The sequence below is a fragment of the Pongo pygmaeus genome, chromosome 6 (genome assembly GCF_028885625.2).
Source record: "Pongo pygmaeus isolate AG05252 chromosome 6, NHGRI_mPonPyg2-v2.0_pri, whole genome shotgun sequence".
Lineage (NCBI taxonomy): Eukaryota > Metazoa > Chordata > Mammalia > Primates > Hominidae > Pongo > Pongo pygmaeus.
In genome coordinates, this window is record NC_072379.2 from 137,517,618 (window position 1) to 137,536,209 (window position 18,592).

Here is an 18,592-nt window from a genome sequence, read left to right on the forward strand (position 1 = left end):
TTCATATATTTTAACTTAACAATATATTATGATAGTGCAGAAACAGATAATGAGATTTCAGCTATTAAGCCAGACATTCAAAGAGATTTTTTAAAACATCAAACAGTATTTTAAAATATCAAAAAATGTTTACCAAATATTTTACAATATAGTTTTATAAAAGCATGTTGTTATGGTTTTATTATTATTAAATGAACTAGAAAGTTTTAAAAATTATTTTTAATTTCTAATATAAATTTTGATGACTAGAAGTTAGATGAACAAAAGCTGTTTGGGGGTTCTCTGTCTTTCAGAGTGTTGTAAAAGGGCTCATGAGATCAGAGAATTCCTTGGCAATTTTGAAGTTCTGCAAAAATAGCCTTAGAAAATGTGATATTTCACCAACTATCTGAAAAACTATTTCCCTTAACCTTTTCTTTTTAATTAGGTTCTTTAGTAATCGAGGATAAAGAGAGCCAGCCACAAATGCCTAAGCAGAATCCTGTCGTGGAACAGAATTCACAGCCACCAAGTGGTTTATCATCAAACCAGTTATCCAAGTTCCCAACACAGATCAGCCTAGCTCAATTACGGCTCCAGCATATGCAGCAACAGGTAATGGCTCAGAGGCAACAGGTGCAACGGAGGCCAGCACCTGTGGGTTTACCAAACCCTAGAATGCAGGGGCCCATCCAGCAACCTTCCATCTCTCATCAGGTAAATTTGGAAGCAGGCCTGTCCTCACTTAGATAATTATAGTATAATTGTGTTGAGCAGCTCAAAATAACAAAGACATCCATTTTGCATAATCTAAATATCTGCATTTATAAAAATTTATCACATTAAGGATCCCTGATTTAATGCCTAGTTTTTAATCCCTACTTAAAAAGGATTTAATGGTTTATTGAGTTGATAAATCTATTTTCATCTACCCTTCATTGTCTTTAAATTATAGCAAAGGATAAATGCTTGTATTCCTAAATAACCCAGTCCTGTGATTGATGGGAAAAGTTGTGTGCCTGTAATTCCTATATTGGTGCTTCAGAATGACGAATACATTAAGAATCTGTCCTCTGTGAGGATGCAGTGTTTAGTAAACCACATTGCATCTTAGAAATTAGGGCCGAGTGAAATAGAAAAGGGCAGAAGTGTGGTTCATTATAATCTACCTTGTTCAAATTTTATTTCTGAGCAAATATACTGTCTACCATTCTTATTTTTACTATAATCCAATTTTTTTTTTTTTTTTGAAATGGAGTCTCACTCTGTCACTCAGGCTGGAGTGCAATGACACGATCTCAGCTCCCTACAACCTCTGCCTCCCGGGTTCAAGTGATTCTCCTGCCTCAGCCTCCCGAGTAGCTAGGACTATAGGCATGTGCCACCATGCCCGGCTAATTTTTTGTATTTTTAGTAGAGATGGGGTTTCACCTTGTTAGCCAGGATGGTCTCGATCTCCTGACCTCGTGATCCGCCCACCTCAGCCTCCCAAAGTGCTGGGATTACAGGCATGACCCAGTGCGCCCAGTCCCTAATTTTATTTTTTAAGTTGCTTCCCCGTCACGGGATTCTTAGACACTAACTCGATCAACCATAACAGTTTAGGAGAATGGGGGGAAAATCACCTTATCTTACCAGACCATAAGCATCTTCGTGGCATGGTCGACATCTTACATACCATAGCACATTACGCTGGCATTAAGTGTCATTTTTTTGGTTGTCAATATGTAAACATTAGTCTGGATGAAGGTGGCGAAAGACTTCTATGACTACCTTTATTCTCCCTTAAGGACCATTTTGGGCTAATAAAAATTATCCCTTAGATAAATTTAAAAGTTTTTCCATGTAATTTCCTAAGTATGTTCTGCTTGTATTTCTATGATATAAAAACCCTTCAATTCACAATATTTTCATGGAAAAATAAAAACATTGCTATGGCTTTTAGATTTACACTTTTTAAAAGTTTTGAGATTTTCTTATTTTTCTCTAATATTATGTTTCTACTCTTTACCTACAGAATTTCACTTGTTTAGAATCAGCTTCTAAATGTATTTTTCACTGGGTCTGTAATTGCTGGCCACTCTTGAAAGTTAATGAGAGGTAAACCCAGTACCAACTAATTTTTAAGAGAGAAGCAGTTGACCCAGGTGAGGATAGTAAATTCCAAAAATGGGAGGAAGAATAAAAATAATAAAGAGGATAGGACTGTACTTTATAGCTGTCTGCCTTCACAGTGTAAAAGTTTCAGGTGTTGCTGCTTCAACCTTAAAAGATTATTCATTTGTCCCCCTGTGAATGTAGGGAGAAATAGGCTCCTCTTTGAGAAGTTGTGATCATACAGTTAAGATATACTAAAAAGAATATTTATTTTGCAATACATTCCCAACTGTAGAGAATCAGTCAAGAGGGGACTGGCATATAAGGTTACCTTTTTCTTCTAGGACTGATCTCAATTTCCAGGGCTCGTATTTATGTGCCCACAGAGCAGGCTTGCTTTCTCGCCCTTGCCTTGTTGCAGGAATCAGAGGACCAGAGAGACCAATGGATGGAACAGGAGGATTTTATTTAAGTGGCCACTGGCCCAACGGATTCACATCCAAAGGCTAGGTCCCGAACAAAGACAGGGCTTGACTTTTATACACACTTCTAAAAGGGGGTTGGCTAATTTAAATGGCACAAAACTCCTGGTACAGCAGAGGCAGAACAAAAGCAGTTTGAATCAAACAGTGACAGATTTTGTAATCCTTAGCATAGCTTGTGACCTTGCAGCTGCATTGAAAGAAAAGCAGGAGCTTACAAAACCTGGAAATTGAGTAATGGTAAGGGGCATGAGGAGATAGTAAAGGAATTTGTTTTTCTTAACCTTGCTCTGAGTGGGTGTTGGGAGAGTCTCTGGAGCTCCTTCCTTTGGGCTCTGGCTTTCCAGATAGTGATTTCAAGGCTTTGCCAGGGCCCTGCCTATTGCTGGCCTTGGAGTGAGTCAGCTAAGTACAGGAAAACTTGTTTTCCTCTTTTTAATTTTGGCTTCATTCCCCCCTTTGATGCTCCCTATAAATGAAGTTTAATGGAAAGCATCTCTCTCACTTAATTCTTCATGAAAAGGCAGGTTTCTTCCTTTGGCAAAGGTTGATATTCAGTTAGAGCCATTAGCTGAGTGGTAGCTTGCCTGGTTACAAGAGTCTCTATGGCCGATTGGATGTTTTTAACAAAGAGGGGTAAGAGACAAGGGAGTATTTAGCAACCTCCTAGTATGGCCAGGACTATTCCTATTAAGGTTTTAAATCCTCTGAGGATGAAAACCAGCCCCTGAAGAGGGTATCTGGAGACCATCCTTTCTAAGTCTGGGCTGGAACATGGGCTAATTTTTGGATTTTTGCAGTTATATCTTCAATGACCTTTCCATTGTCATCAATTTCTAGGCAGCAATTAGTTAGATTGAACTTTCCGCATACCCCACCTTCCTGGGCTAGGAGACTAGTCTAAGCCAGTCTATTTTGATAAATAGCATTTCTCGTTTTTGTGGCTTGTTAGGCCAGTAGATTTAATGCCCTTGCAGCGACATTAGTCATGATTTCAAGCACTGCCTATAATGTTATGATACAGTTGAGCATGTAAATAGGGGTACAGTATCCATACATTCCATCTTCCGCCCAGGTGGCTGACCCATGATATTGGATTATTCTCTCAGGGGGCCATTCATCATCCTTCTCATTCCTATGGTTATGCCCTTTTTATTTCTCCTTTTTGTTTCATCATAAACAGGGTATCCTAAGGCTTCTCCTTGCCTTAGAGGGATTAGGAAGAAGGATGGTCTGATTGTCCCTAGTACACAGGCCTCTGGCAGCTGCCCATATGCCCATGACCCGCAGATCCAGTAGAGGCCAGAGGGTGCCTGCCAGGCATTTGGAGTTTCAAGCTGGTACCAAGAGTGATGTAAAGAGGGGAAACAGGAGAATGGACTAGGGTGGGGTGATTTGGAATTATTTATCCTGCCCCACCATAAAGTCTTTCCTATTGTTTCATTGTAATATTGCTGTCCTAGGCAAGTTAATTCTCCTACCCAGTTGGTAAAGGCCTTTCTCCAGCGAGCAATGCAGAATCTCCCGATAATAGAGATTTTTTAAGAGCCAGACGCTCAAGCTTGTGAACGTTGATTCAGGGGAGAGGACAGTCAGAGTAAAGTTATCTTGGGGCATTAACTCCTTTGCTTCCTACTGCCATTGATCTCCTATGATGGTTCCTTCACATGCATAGCATGAGGAGACATGTAGGCTACTGACTATGTTTTCAGCCAGTTGGGCAAACAGGTTGCTGGCCAAGGGAGAGGGTTCAGGCAACTCCTGGTGGATGTGCTCATAGAATGACTCAAAAACTCGGAACTGTTGGGTTGAATCGGTCCAGGTGTTCTTTATAATATACAGACTGACTTCTGAGTTTACTTTTTGACCTTTGACTTTGAACCCCAGTGTCATGGGATAGCCTGTAGTCCATATGGGCAGACTTGGCTCTAAGATGGTGAGATGTGCAGGATAGCAGATGCTAGGTTTATGAGTTGGTTTTTCCAGTAGTTTCATATGTATGACTTGCCTCAGTAGTTATCAGTCAGTGGACCAAGTCATGCAGCTCCAGCGGGCTATTAATGGGGACCCAGAGGAACAAACAGGGCACACACTTTTGCTTGGAACAAGTACCATAGTGCCCTGTGGGGCCAATGATAATGGACCACCACAGGATTGCTGCCTCCTGGCAAACATTGAAGTATAAGGATATGACCCTCCCCTCATAAGGGGAAGAGGCTTTGGTTTGGTTTAGAAGATCCCCTTCCTTAGTATGAACTTCAAACCAAGTCTCAATAGGTGGGGACTTAGGGTCATAACATATGTAGGGCTGGCTATTTCCTGGGTCACAGATTGAATAGGTTACCTGGTTATGAGTACAAGTTCCTAAGTGGGTCCCTGCATACTCATAATAAATATGGTACAGCAGAGTCCTAGTTATCATGCTCCCCGGCCATGTAGTATGTGTGCAGTGGGGGCACCCTTCTATGAGTCCATTTTCTGACACTGGTATGGGGAGTGCCATGATGGGGATGAGTAGCAACAAAGTAAAGAGTAGCATGTTTATACCCAGCAGGGACAAAAGAGGTCTTTGCCCCGGGGAGGAGGTTGGGCAAAGCGACAGGATAATAGTAAAACAATTAGTATTACAAGGAAAGCTATTGGACCTAAGATTTCTAACCACATTTACTTCCCTGATGGTGCTCACGCTTCGGCCGTGCGTGGACTAGTCAGCTTCTGGGATGACTAGAGCCGGGCTGTTGTCTCCTCAATCTTCAGCCGTGCGTAGACTGGTCAGCTTCCAGGGTGACCAGAGCAAGGCTGTTGACTTCACTGGCAACCTGGTCCCGCCGTAGGATCAGCCGGGTCAGATGGTCTGGGTCCTGTTGGCTGGTCCACTTGTCTTGGGCTGCTGGTTTCAGCTGACTGTGGTGGATCCAAGGCACAGTTCCTGCAACTTTAACAGCAGTGGGAGTGGACAAGATTACAGTATGGGGCCCGTCCTATATGGGTCCTAAAGTGGTTGGGTTCCATTTCTTAACCTAAACAGAGTCCCCAGGTCTAAAAGGGTGTGATGGGTCTGTTAGGCTTATGGGCATTCTTTCCTATACCCAGCCACGGATTCTTTGCATGGCTATCCCTAAAGCCTGCATTTGCCTTCTTAAGGTTAATTCCCCTAGTTCACGGAGGTCACCTTTAATTTGACCTATGATTGGGGATGGCCAACGGAACAAGATCTCATAGGGCGAATAGCCAGTTTGTTTGGTGGGGGTGCACCTGACTCGGAGGAAGACCATGGGCAGGACTTGATCCCATCTCAGATGAGTTTCTTGCCAATATTTCTTCAGTAGCTGTGTAAGCGTCCAATTCATGTGTTCCACTTTTCCTGAACTCTGTGGCTGGTAGGATATGTGTAACTTCCATTTTATTTTTAACAGCCTTGCTAGATCTTGAGCTATTTCGGCTACAAATGCTGGACCATTGTCTGACCCTGGAGTCAGGAGCAGTCCAAATCTGGTGATAATGTCTCTTAACAATACTGTAGTCACTTCTCATGCTTTCTCTGTTCTGGTGGAGAAAGTCTCAACCCATCCTGAAAAGGTGCAGACAAGCACTAACATGTGCAGATAGCCTCTGGCTCGCGGCAGCTCAGTGAAGTCCATTACTAGGTTTTCACAGGGTGTGGCTCCTATTTCCTGTATTCCTGGGGCCGAGTGGGCCCTTGCTGTGGGTTGTTATGGGCACAAATTAGACATTGTTTGCAAACGGCTCAGTGATGGCAGTGAGTCACAGCACACAGAAATGGCGTCCAAGTAGTCTTTCTAGTGCCATTTTCCTTATATGAGTTCCTTGGTGGAACTGTCTTACAAATTTGGTGGCCACTATTTCAGGGATGGCTAGCCTCTCATCAGAGAATTTCCACCATCCTTCTTCAATGTAATGTCCAGTCTGTTTGGCACACCAGGCCCTTTCATTTGGAGAGTAATTTGGGACCTCTGGGAGGAGAGGCAAAGCTAGGGCTTCCTTTTTACAAGCGGGGTAGTCATTCCTGCCTATTTTGCCTCCATGTCTGCTTTTTTGTTTCCTTTGGCCTCTAGTGTTCCTGCCTTTTGATGCCTATGCAGTGCATAACAGCCACTTTCTTTGGGGCCTATACAGCATCTAAGAGCTGTAGGAGTTCTTCCTTGTACTTTATTTCTTTGCCCCCAGCAGTTAAGAGTCCTCTTTCCTTATATATAGCTCCATGAACATGCAATGTGGCGAAGGCATATTTGGAGTCAGTATAAACATCGACTTTTTTTCTTTTGCTAGCAAAAGGGCTCTTGTCAAGGCTATTAGGTCTACTTTTTGGGCTGATGTTCTGTGGGCAGAAACTGAGCCTCTACCACTGAGTCCAATGTTACTACTGCATACCCAGCCTGCCGGACCCCTTCCAATACAAAATTGCTTCCATCTGTAAAGTATTCAACATCTGGGTCCTTGAGGGGTTGGTCTATAAGATCTTTCTGGCTTGAGAATACCTCGCCTACTCCATCTACACAGCAATGAAGGGGGCTTCCTGGTTCCAAATCAGTTGGGAGCAAGGTAGCCAGGTTTAGGGTATTTATGTGAGGATTTTTGCATAGGAGCCCTTGGTATCGAGTCATTCTTAGGTTTGATAACCAAGGATGCCATCTCTGATCCGTTGAAGTTATAACCGAGTGCAGTACCTGGATGGTCAGTTGCCGCCCTAGAGTCAGTTGGTCAGCTTCCTGTGCCAGTAGGGCTGTGGCAGCTAGTGCTTTGAGGCACGGAGGCCATCCTAGTGCCACAGAATCCAATTACTTGGATAATTATGCTACCAGGCCATGCCATGATCCTGTGACCTGAGTTAGGACCCCTATAGCCATTCCTTTTCACTCATGGACATATAGAAAGAAAGGCTTAGTTAGATCTGGCAATCCTACGGCTGGGGCCTGAGTTAGGGCTTCTTTGATCCACTTAAATGCCTTCTCCTGGTCAGCCTCCCAGAGGAGGGGCTCCTTTTCTCCCCTCTTTTGTGGCTTCATATAATGGCTTGGCCATAAATGAGAAATTTGGGATCCAGATACAGCAGAACCCTGCTGCCCCTAGGAATTCTCTTATTTGTGGCTGGGTGGTTGGAGTGGGGAGTGCACAAACAGCCTTCTTTTGCTCACTGCCAAGCCATTGTTCCCCTTGACTTACTTCAAAGCCTAAATATTGGACTCTCCCGGAGCAGATTTGAGCCTTCTTCCTGGACACCTTATACAGGAGATGGAGGAGGTCTTGGGTTCCTTGAAAGCAGTCTTCTTGGGTTGGGGCTGCCAAAAAAAGGTCATCTATATATTGCAGCAAGGTGCAGTTGTCATTTCGTGGGGTGTAGGCCTTGAGGTTTAAAGATTGTGGGAGATTTTTTGAATCCTTGTGGGAGTCTTGTCCAGGTGAACTGCAACTTGCCCCATTGAAATGCAAAATGGGCTAATTGGTGCCAGGTGAAGACAGAAGAATGCATCTTTCAGGTGTAGGCAAGTAAACCAGGCAGCACTTGCTGGAATAAGTCCCATCAAAGTATATGGGTTTGGTACCATCGGGTGGATGTTTACTGTAGTGTGGTTCACAGCACACAAGTCCTGCACCAGCATGTATTCTCCAGATGGCTTCCGTACTGGCAGGAGTGGGGTGTTCCAGGGTAACTGGCATTTGACTACAAACATGATTCCATGTTTGTAGAGGCGCTCACTCTAAGTGTTTGTGAACACCTCATATGGCTTCTGGGAAAACCAGGTACTGGCAAACTGAACTGGGGTTGCCCCTGGTTTTAGCTCTACTGCCACTGGCATCTAATCTTTAGCCAGCCTGGGTGGGTTATCTTCAGCCCATACTCCAGGAATTTTATTAAGTAGCCTCTATAATTCAAGTATTCCTGGTTCGTGAGACAGTTTTGGTGGCTTTTTTGTGTATAGCCTCCATTCCTCAGTTTGCGGGACGGTAAGGGTTAACACCATGGCCTTTGGGTGAGTCAGGTTTAGAGTCATATCCCCTTGTAGCCCAAAAGCAATCTGTGCTTGCAGTTTTCAGAGTAGGTGTCTCCCCAGCAGGGGAACTAGGCAATTTGGGAGGTATAGGAATTCATGTTGGACCTCTTGTCCTCCTATAACAAACCTCCTTGGCCGACAAAATGGCCTCTTCTCTGAGACTATGGATCGGGTTACTACCAGCTATTCAGCCCCAGTGTCCACCATAAAGTCCATTAGCTGGCCCCCCACTTCTAATGTGACCATGGGCTCCTGGAGGTCTAAGGAGAAGGAGCCTGGTCTGTCCTTGTCCTTTTATTCTTCAGTCCCTGCCATCCCGATCAGGTCGGTATCTGGTTCCTTCAGGGTGCAGCAGCCTTTGACTGGTGGCATTTTTGTTTCGTAGCCTCCGCCATTTTCTTCACTGCCCTCTGGACACTGATTTTTTCCAGTGTCCCTTTTAGCATCATGCACATTGGTGCTTATCTAACCTCAGCCGGCTTTTGAGCCTCTGTCTAGTTTGGCCCTATCTCCATCTGTGCCCATGTCCACATCCGCGCCCTCTTGCAATGCTAGTTTCCCTTACCTTAAGGGCCACTGCTAACATATTGGCCTTTTTCCTAAGCCTCCGATCTGCTTCCTTTTTTGCCTCTTGGTCACGGTTAACATACACCTTTGTGGCCACTCCTATAAGTTGGGTGGCATTCATGCCTGCGAAATTTTTTAGCTGTTGCATCTTCCACCTGATGTCACCCTGGGCTTGTCCTGCAAATGCCGTGTTCACCATGCACTGATTTTCAGAGGCCTCAGGGTCAAACGGAGTGTAAAGCTGGAATGCCTCACAGAGTCTCTCATAAAACTGGCTAGGGCTCTCATCAGCTCCTTGAAGAACTTCTGAGATATTTCCTATATTGATTGCCTTTTTCCTGCCTTCCTTTAGCCCTTGCAAGAGTGCTTCTCGGTACCTCTGTAAGTACTGTAATTGGGCTGCATCATTTGAATCCCAGTGGGGGTCTGCTTCTGGAAACTGGCCCTGAGCGTATGCCTGAACGTTAAGTGTGCCTTCAGGTGCACTGGCTTCTAGCCAGCAGAGAACTGCCTGGGTTACCCTCCAGCACTCCTCAGTGTTAAACAGTGTCAAGAGGAGCTGCCTACAGTCTGGCCAAGTTGGATTGTGTGTCTGGAAGATGGACTGCATTAGATCTATGAGGGCCTGGGTCTTCTCCATGTAGGAGGGGGTATGGTGTTTCCAGTTTAGGAGATCAGTGGTTGTAAAAGGCTGGTAGATGAAGTTCCGTTGCCCGCCTTGGACTTGACCCTGTTCATCATAATAGATGGGTCCCCGTGTCTCCCTGAGAGGCATTTGCATAGCCCAAGCATGACCAGATCAGAGGCAGCCCACTTGATCATCTTGTCTTTCTTCCCTGACCTCCTGGGGCTCCAATCTTTCCTTTTGGGGTGAGTCTTGGAGCATGTTACCATCTGAATCTGACTCCTTGGGGGCCGTTGGCCTCAGTAAATGGGGGTAGATTGGAATATATGGAAGAGGAATTTCTATCTCCTCTGGCAGTTCCTGCAAAACTGGTTTCTCTTGCCCTTTCTGTGACTTTTCCTTTGTCTCCGTATTTGCCAGCAAAGCTGATTTTACTTTCACTTTAGGCTTGGTCTGAGCCACAAGCATTGTGCAGTAAGCTGCCAGGCAGGGCTGCAACCATGCAGGTCGAGTTTGAACTATATTTAGCCATGAGTCAATATAAGGGAATTGGTATGGATGCCTGGCTGTCCTCCGACCCCAATCACCACCTTAAATACATGGCCAATTGTTTCCCTATCTATAGTTCCTTTGGCCGGCCATCCAACACTAAAAGAGGGCCATTCTATTTCACAGAGAGTTCTCAACCTCTGAGGGGTCAACTTCATCCCGTAATCCCCTGCATAACCTTTCTTAAAATTCTTTAACATACATTGTAATGGGGTGGGTTTTGACGACTTCCCTCCCATTTCCTTCCAGTTACAGCGCAACACACTCACTCTCACTTTCGCTTCAGACCGATTAGACTGTCCCCCTTGCGGGAGTATTTCAGACGCCACTTAGCATTGGAGGCTCCGTTTTGACCCCCACAATTACTAAATTGTGGGGCACCTCCCTAAGCCATATGTGGAACACTGCTAGTCACGGTCAGTCCCACAGTTCTCTCAGAGTGTATGGTCTACGCTAAGAGAACTGCGGCCCCCACACGTCACTCCCCGCATTGGTTCCTCCCAGAACCGCCTCTTTCACATGCACTCACACACTTCCCCGCTCCCAGTTCCTCTTTCTCAACTGACTCTGTGAGCCACTCTCATGTCCTCGGTTGGTTGGGGTGTGAGCTTGTGACCTTCCCTGACTTTGCAAGCCGCTCTCACGTCCTGTGTTGGACTACTAGTTACACCCCGGGAGGTGATCAGGCTCCCCTTCCGTTCTTATGGGACAGGTCCTGCCTCGGGCCCAAACCTTACCACAATCCCGTAGTGCACTATTCCTGGAATCATCCTGTACCTGCTTAGGTTCCATCGTGCTGTCAGGTAGGGTCGTGGGAGAGCTGATCGCCCCTCTGGGTTGAAGTTCTCCCAATGGCGCCTGGGGTCACAGGTCTCCCCCAGCCGGGGACTCCAGTCTCACAGGCAAAGAGACAGTAAACCTTTTGTCTCCAATCCCGGGCGAGCCCCCAGAAAATGTTTTGGTAATCAGAGGACTGGAGAGACAAATAGGTAGAATAGGAGGATTTTATTTAAGTGGCCACTGGCCCAACGGATTCACATCCAAAGGCTAGGCCCTGAACAAAGACAGGGCTTGACTTTTATACACACTTCTGAAAGGGGGTTGGCTAGTTTAAATGGCGTGGCAGGAATCTAATGGCGTGAAACTCATGGAGTAGGCAAGCAGGCTTACAGAAGCAGAACAAAGTCAGTTAATCAAACAGTGACAGGTTTCATAATCCTTAGCATAGCTTGTGACCTTGCAGCTGCATTGAAGGAAAAACAGGAACTTACAAAATTTGGAAATTGAGTAATGGTAAGGGGGATGAGGAGATAGTAAAGGAATTTGATTTTCTTAAGCTTGCTCTGAGGGGGTGTTGGGAGAGTCTCTGGAGCTCCTTCCTTTGGGCTCTGGCTTTCCAGATAGTTTTATCAAAGCTTTGCCAGGGCCCTGCCTATTGCTGGCCTTGGAGTGAGTCAGCTAAGTACAGGAAAACTTGTTTTTCTCTTTTTAATTTCTGCTTCAGCCTCATTTGTGATTCCTTCACCCAGCCTTCCTGTAATCAACCAGGGTTGTTCTTGGAGACTTTGCTTTGAAAATATGTTTTCTGGCCAGGCACAGTGGCTCAAGCCTGTAATCCCAGGACTTTGGGAGGCTGAGGTGGGCTGATCACTTGAGGTCAGGAGTTCGAAACCAGCCTGACCAACATGGCAAAACCCCATCTCTACTAAAAATGCAAAAATTAGCCAGGTGTGGTGGGGCATTCCTGTAATTCCAGCCACTTGGGAGGTTGAGGCAGGAGAATCACTTGAACCCAGGAGGCAGAGGTTGCAGTAAGCCAAGATCAGAACAAGACTCCATCTCAAAAAAAAAAAAAAAAAAAAAAAAAACAGAAAATATGTTTTCTTCTATGGAGACTCATCCTCTAAGTTGTAATTACTCAGTATCTTAACAGCCAGCTAAGCACCCAAACATGTTTTGGTAATGATATGGCAGACTAGATTTGGATTAAAGCCTTGGTGTGCTGCTTGGTATTAGCTGTGTGACTTTTTTCAAATTTATTTATGTTTTCAAACTTTTAGTTTGCTAATTTGCAAAACAAAGGTAATACCTACTTCATAAGGCTCAATAACATAATAATATGTAAAATGCCTGCCAGGGCTCAATAAGATCTAAAACTTATTAAGTGTTATTAATATCAACTATTTTCATTATTAACGATTTGTTCATTTTGAGTACACCCATTGAGCCAGAGTACTTGTTCAAATCCCAGCTCCATGCCTTACTGTCTTTGTTAATCTTGGGCAAGTTACTAAATTTTCTGTGCTTTATTTTAGCTTTCTTGTCTATAAAATACAAATAATCTGTGCTTTATAATATTATTGCTAAGAATAAATTAGTGAATACATGTGAAGCACTTAAAGCAGCACCTAGCATTTAATAACTGCTCAATAAGTGTTAGCAGTTATTATTCTACCATCACTTTATTTTTAGGAGGTTTCAAAAGGGTAGTTCTTTGTGAAAGATAATTGTGAAGGACTTAGAAGGATACCAAAGACACATTTTACTTACTTCCCAACATGGCCTAGATCCAATTCTGGTGCAATCTACTGACAAAATCTAGGTGGCAATCCCTCTCCCAAGGTTCTTTCCTAATAAGGTACTTTTAAAAAAGTTGTTTACACAGATTCTGAAAGTCTGCCCATCCCCTACCCCTCATTCCCTTATGTAAATCTTAATAATTGATTGATCTGTGGCAGAGTTCTTTTTTTCTGTAAAAGTTTTATAAGATAGAGATTTATAATTTGTTTTTCAGAAGAAGATTGTTATTAAATTGGTTTAATTTCTTTTTTCTAGCAACCCCCTCCACGTTTGATAAACTTTCAGAATCACAGCCCCAAACCCAATGGACCAGTTCTTCCTCCTCATCCTCAACAACTGAGATATCCACCAAACCAGAATATACCACGACAAGCAATAAAGCCCAACCCCCTGCAGATGGCTTTCTTGGCTCAACAAGCCATAAAACAGGTATATATCTACCTTCTTTTCTCAATTGCTTTTTCTGCTGCTTTCTACTTTCAAATCACAAAGAATTTATAGATTAAGCAACAGGTTATAAAGAGCCAAGAGCAAGCCTTCTTTTTCATTTTTTAAATAAATGTGAATTGCAAAGTTTGATGCTTTTTATCAGTAAGAGAAATTAAACCACTTATGTAGAAGTGATGGCCCAATATAATCAATGACCATAGGTATTAATTTTTATAATATGGTATAGATAACTTTTAGGTGAGTATATTAAATTTCCTAAGATAAAAGTATTCTAACAAATACAAGTTACATTCCACAAAATAGAACAATAAATGAATCTTTGAAGCGTCTCAAGAAGATTTTTTGGAAACAAAATTATGGCACAGTTTCAAGGGGGAATACATATATGTCTGATGAAGTTTAATATTTAATGCATATTTAATATGATACAGCTTATTTATTTTTATTTTTTTATTTTTTTTTGAGACAGAGTCTGTCTCTGTCACCCAGGCTGGAGTGCAGTGGCACAATCTGGGCTAACTACAAGCTCTGCCTCCTAGGTTCACACCATTCTCCTGCCTCAGCCTCCTGAGTAGCTGAGACTACAGGTACTCGCCACCATGCCCGGCTAATTTTTTTTGTATTTTTAGTAGAGACGGGGTTTCACCATGTTAGCCAGGATGGTCTCAATCTCCTAAACTTGTGAGCCACCATACCTGGCCTCCTTTTTTTTAAAATGGAGTCTCTCTCTGTCACTCAAGCTAGAGTACAGTGGCATGATCTCAGCTCACTGCAACCTCTGCCTTCTGGGTTCAAGCAATTTTCCTGCCTCAGCCTCCAGAGTAGCTGGGATTACAGGCACCCACTACCATGCCTGGCTAATTTTTGTATTTTTAGTAGAGACAGGGTTTCACCATGTTGGCCAGGCTGGTCTCGAACTCCTGGCCTCAAGTGATACGCCCGCCTCAGCCTCCCAAAGTGCTGGGATTACAGGTGTGGGCCACCATACCCGGCTGTATTATTTATATACTTAATGTCTTCAGGTAAAAATATTTTCTGTGTTTTACATTATCTTAAAGTAAAAGTTATCACAGTGTTTTTTCTTCTCAAAGCTCCTATGTCAACAGCCTGTCTAGCTGATTGCAGACTGATTTTGGTTTCTCCAAGACCAAAATAAAGATGATGCAATTTTCATAATTCTATAACATTCATTTTAATAAAATCATTTTAATATTTTATTCTAAAAGTATGTACACTCTGTGTCTATACATATCTTTGTATAATCAATTTGCCTTTGCTATATCATCACCAAATTCTCTTAAACAATATTTTAATTATTTAAAATAAAATTCATACCTATTATTTCATCGTTAGAAGGAAAGTAAAAAGGACCCAAGCTTCAGTTTGGCCTTAAATTCTACTTATTTTCCTAATAATTTTGTGGCACTTACTTAGTCTTTTTACATCTCACTTGCCTCAGCTATAAAATGCGTATTTTGCAGAATTATGTTGAGAGTTTATTCTAATCTATATACAAGCACCTAGCACACGCTCAGTACTCAAATGTTTACCTCTTCCCTATTTATTATATTTTAATGAGTAGATACTCTAAGCATGTTTTTTTAGAATGGTTGTTGACCAAAAATGTAAACATGAATGAATAAGTAAAGGAACAAGCCAGGAAAAAATCTACTGGGAAATTGCTTTTAAGTAGTAGATGAGTTTAACAAATTAGAGTATACTCATACAGTGGAATACTTTTCAGATATTAAGAAAATGCAGTAATCTAGGTATGATTTTCTGAGTACGTGAGGAAAAGCATGTTATAGAATTTTTGTGAGATGTTATCTCATTTGTGTGTGTTTTCCTCCAGCCTCATCATGTACATAGAAAAAAACCTGAAACGATCCACCAACTGATCGTTCTTGGTAGAGGAGGGGGAAAGGGGGCATAGGGGTGGGGAATATGAGGGAGGAGTAGGTGGTAAAGAAGACATTCATGTCCAACTTCATATGTTTCTGTATGGAGTTTTTAAAATGGAATATATAAATTAGGTTTTTCAAAATTGGAATGTTTCAGACATTTTATATAGTGCTGTTCGTTTGTGAATGACCATGTTTGGAAAATATAGCATCTTGCAGTACTCTTAGTTACTTTCCTTCTCCCAGCATGAAAATTTCCAAACATAATAAAAATTGAAAGAATTATATAGGGAACATTTTGTTCTACTTGCCTTATTACATGTTTATCTATTCCTTTGTCCATTCATCAAGTCATCCTTTTTTGGAGGCAGAATCTCTCTCTCTCTGTAGCCGAGGCTGGAGTTCACTGGTGCAATCTTGGCTCACTGCAACCTCTGCCTCCTGGGTTCCGGTGGTTCTCCTGCCACAGCCTCCCAAGTAGCTGGGATTACAGGTGCCCACCACCACGCCCGGTTAATTTTTGTGTTTTAGTAGAGATGGAGTTTCACCATGTTGGCCAGGGTGGTCTTGAACTCTTGACCTCAAGTTATCCACCCACCTCGGGCTCCCAAAGTGCTGGGATTACAGGCATGAGCCACCATGCCCAGCCCATCGTGTTTTTCAATAGGTTTTGAGTAAATTCCAGACAGCAGCATGCTTCACCTCTATATACTTCAGCATGCCTATCATCATCTTAATGTGTGTATCTCAGCAGGAATGATAGTACTTTCCTCAGATATTTATCGAGGCCTAATTATCTGTTCATATATGAGAAGAGGAATATAAAATCCTGAAAGCACCAGACTGTAGCTTATTTTCAAGTGTTTCAGATAGGGATGGAAGAAATGTATGTTTTCAACCCTCCATCTTTACCTTGAAGTTGCTATGTATATATTTACATTTTTTTTTCCAGTATGTATAAACCTGCCAAGATTGGGTACTGTGATTTTCTGGTATATACTAACTGTTGTCTTCCAGTAAAAATCAGTGCTTTTTACTGTTTTTTTTTGTTGTTGTTGACAAGATTAATGAAAATTATATATACTTGTGCAGTCTTCCGCTGTCCGATTCTCCTTCCATGTAAATTACAGTTGAACTCTTCTACTTCATTTTGTGTGAGTGATTAGATAGACGTTGTATGTTATAAGCTTGTTAATAGCCTTTGTTTTTCTCTTCTTGTTACTGTAGTGGCAGATCAGCAGTGGACAGGGAACCCCATCAACTACCAACAGCACATCCTCTACTCCTTCCAGCCCCACGATTACTAGTGCAGCAGGATATGATGGAAAGGCTTTTGGTTCACCTATGATCGATTTGAGCTCACCAGTGGGAGGGTCTTATAATCTTCCCTCTCTTCCGGATGTAAGTAGACACAAAATTTATACTAGCCTCTGTTGAAAACTGTTGGCCGGGTGCAGTGGCTCACTCCTATAATCCCAGCACTTTGGGAGGCTGAGGCAGACAGATCACTTGAGGTCAGGAGTTCGAGACCAGCCTGGCCAACATGGTGAAACCCCGTCTCTACCAAAAAATACAAAAATTAACCAGGCATGATAGCACACGCCTGTAATCCCAGCTACTTGGGAGGTGGAGGCTGTGGTGAGCCGAGATCACGCCACTGCACTCCAGCCTAACAGAGTGAGACCCTGTCTCAAGAAAGAAAGAAAATTGTTAGTGAATTTGGATCTGGTAGAAGGCATGAATTTGTTGGATTATAGGTTGTTTGTTTTTACAAGTTAATTTTAATCCTTTAGAATATTACAACAGTAGTAAAAATAAAAAGATTATGAACATTGAACACATAACCTAATGTCTTTCAAGCCACCAGAGTTAAAGGTGTTTGTAAATGAGTGATTATGGTGATGGATCGTGGAATCTAAGCTGGGAAAGGAGAAAAGTAAGGAAATGGAAAGATATGTTGGGACGTTGAATGGCTGGACATCAGAAGAGATGAAGACAAGTTTAATAATAGAAATCCTGTTAGATCATACTGACAAGTGCAAAATTACCTCTGGTTTATATTACATGTAAATTAACTCACTCTCCAAACTCTTTGTCAGTATGACTTTTTGTTATTTATTATATTTTAAAATGATTTTTATTTTTAATAGAGATGGGGGAGACTCCCTATGTTACCTAGGCTGGTCTTGAACTCCTGGGCTGAAGGGATCCTCCCGCCTTGGCCTCCTAAAGTGCTGGGATTACAGGCATGAGCCACTACACCCAGCCAGTACGACTATTCCAAAGGCAGAAAGTCTACATTCTGTAGACAGATCTCCATATATAAGTTGATTCTGTGTTTGATCCTTTTTTTAATCTAAAGTTAGATAAACTACTGTCATGCACATATACATACGCACCTAACGTTAAGAAGCTTTTAGGAAATATCTTGTACTCTTTACTTGGACCAAATTACCTATAAGATTGTGAAAATAACTTTTTTATTTTCATTATTTGTTTTTCAAGTTGAGATCAATTAATATTTCCTAATAGTTGCACTGTTAATCTTACCAGAGTCATTCCATTTTTAAAATAGTTTTGTATACTTTAAATGAGTAGAATACATGTATTTTCTCATGCATGGATGGTTCATAGGAAAACTTACATCTAATCCCCATAGTTTTATTTGGCTTTTAGGATTATCCCACAAAGTAAACAACTTTCCTTGTATTAAGTTCTCATGAATTTAGTCATTCTAGTACTTTTTGTACTCTCTGAAAAATATTGGCCAAGTATTGCCAAAAGAATATTAAAACAAAAATGACCCTGTATATTAACCGCCTGGCCTGATTTCCCTTCCCCCGAACCCACAGAAAGTAAAATTCTTTCTGCTTTTTCCTCTGCAGTCCTCATACAGGTGAACCTTTTTCCACCAGGCTTTCTTACCTGAAATTCCTCTTAGGAATTACAGAATAAGCTGAAATGAGTGACTGTTTTCTCATTTCTCCCAAAGGTGCTTCATAACTAGTACCATTCTAGGTGCATAAGCAAGAAATTGATTCATTATATACAAACTGTGCCCTATGGCTGTAGGACTTAATTATCTTACAGAATCCTGGTTGAACAAGAGTGGAACTATGTTAAAGAACTGAACTGGATTTTAAGCCCAAAGACATTGGTGGGAAATTTGGTATATGTAGGCATGAAAGAATTTTTGTGTCTAAAGCGTTAAACTCTTACTCATTAGGGATTTGTAAATATTTTTGCCTGGCAATGAATAAGGAAAAGAAGTGTTATTTGTACTCCTGTTATATTAAAGCAAGAATCTTTAGGGTTCACCTTTTCTCCTACAAAACAACAGTAATGTAT

General features: G+C 42.2%; 1 protein-coding gene across 2 annotated transcripts in view; it reads left to right on the forward strand.

Annotated features, from left to right (window-relative positions):
- Positions 1 to 18,592, forward strand: part of TRIM24 (tripartite motif containing 24) — a 125,984-nt gene that overhangs the window by 94,785 nt on the left and 12,607 nt on the right. Inside the window, exons 9-11 of one of the 2 annotated variants that reach the window (XM_054494687.2) lie at positions 428 to 696; positions 13,149 to 13,322; positions 16,472 to 16,645. In XM_054494687.2, coding sequence (XP_054350662.1) covers positions 428 to 696; positions 13,149 to 13,322; positions 16,472 to 16,645 — 617 coding nt within the window. The remainder of the gene's footprint in view (positions 1 to 427; positions 697 to 13,148; positions 13,323 to 16,471; positions 16,646 to 18,592) is intronic. The other variant, XM_054494688.2, reaches the window with a different exon arrangement.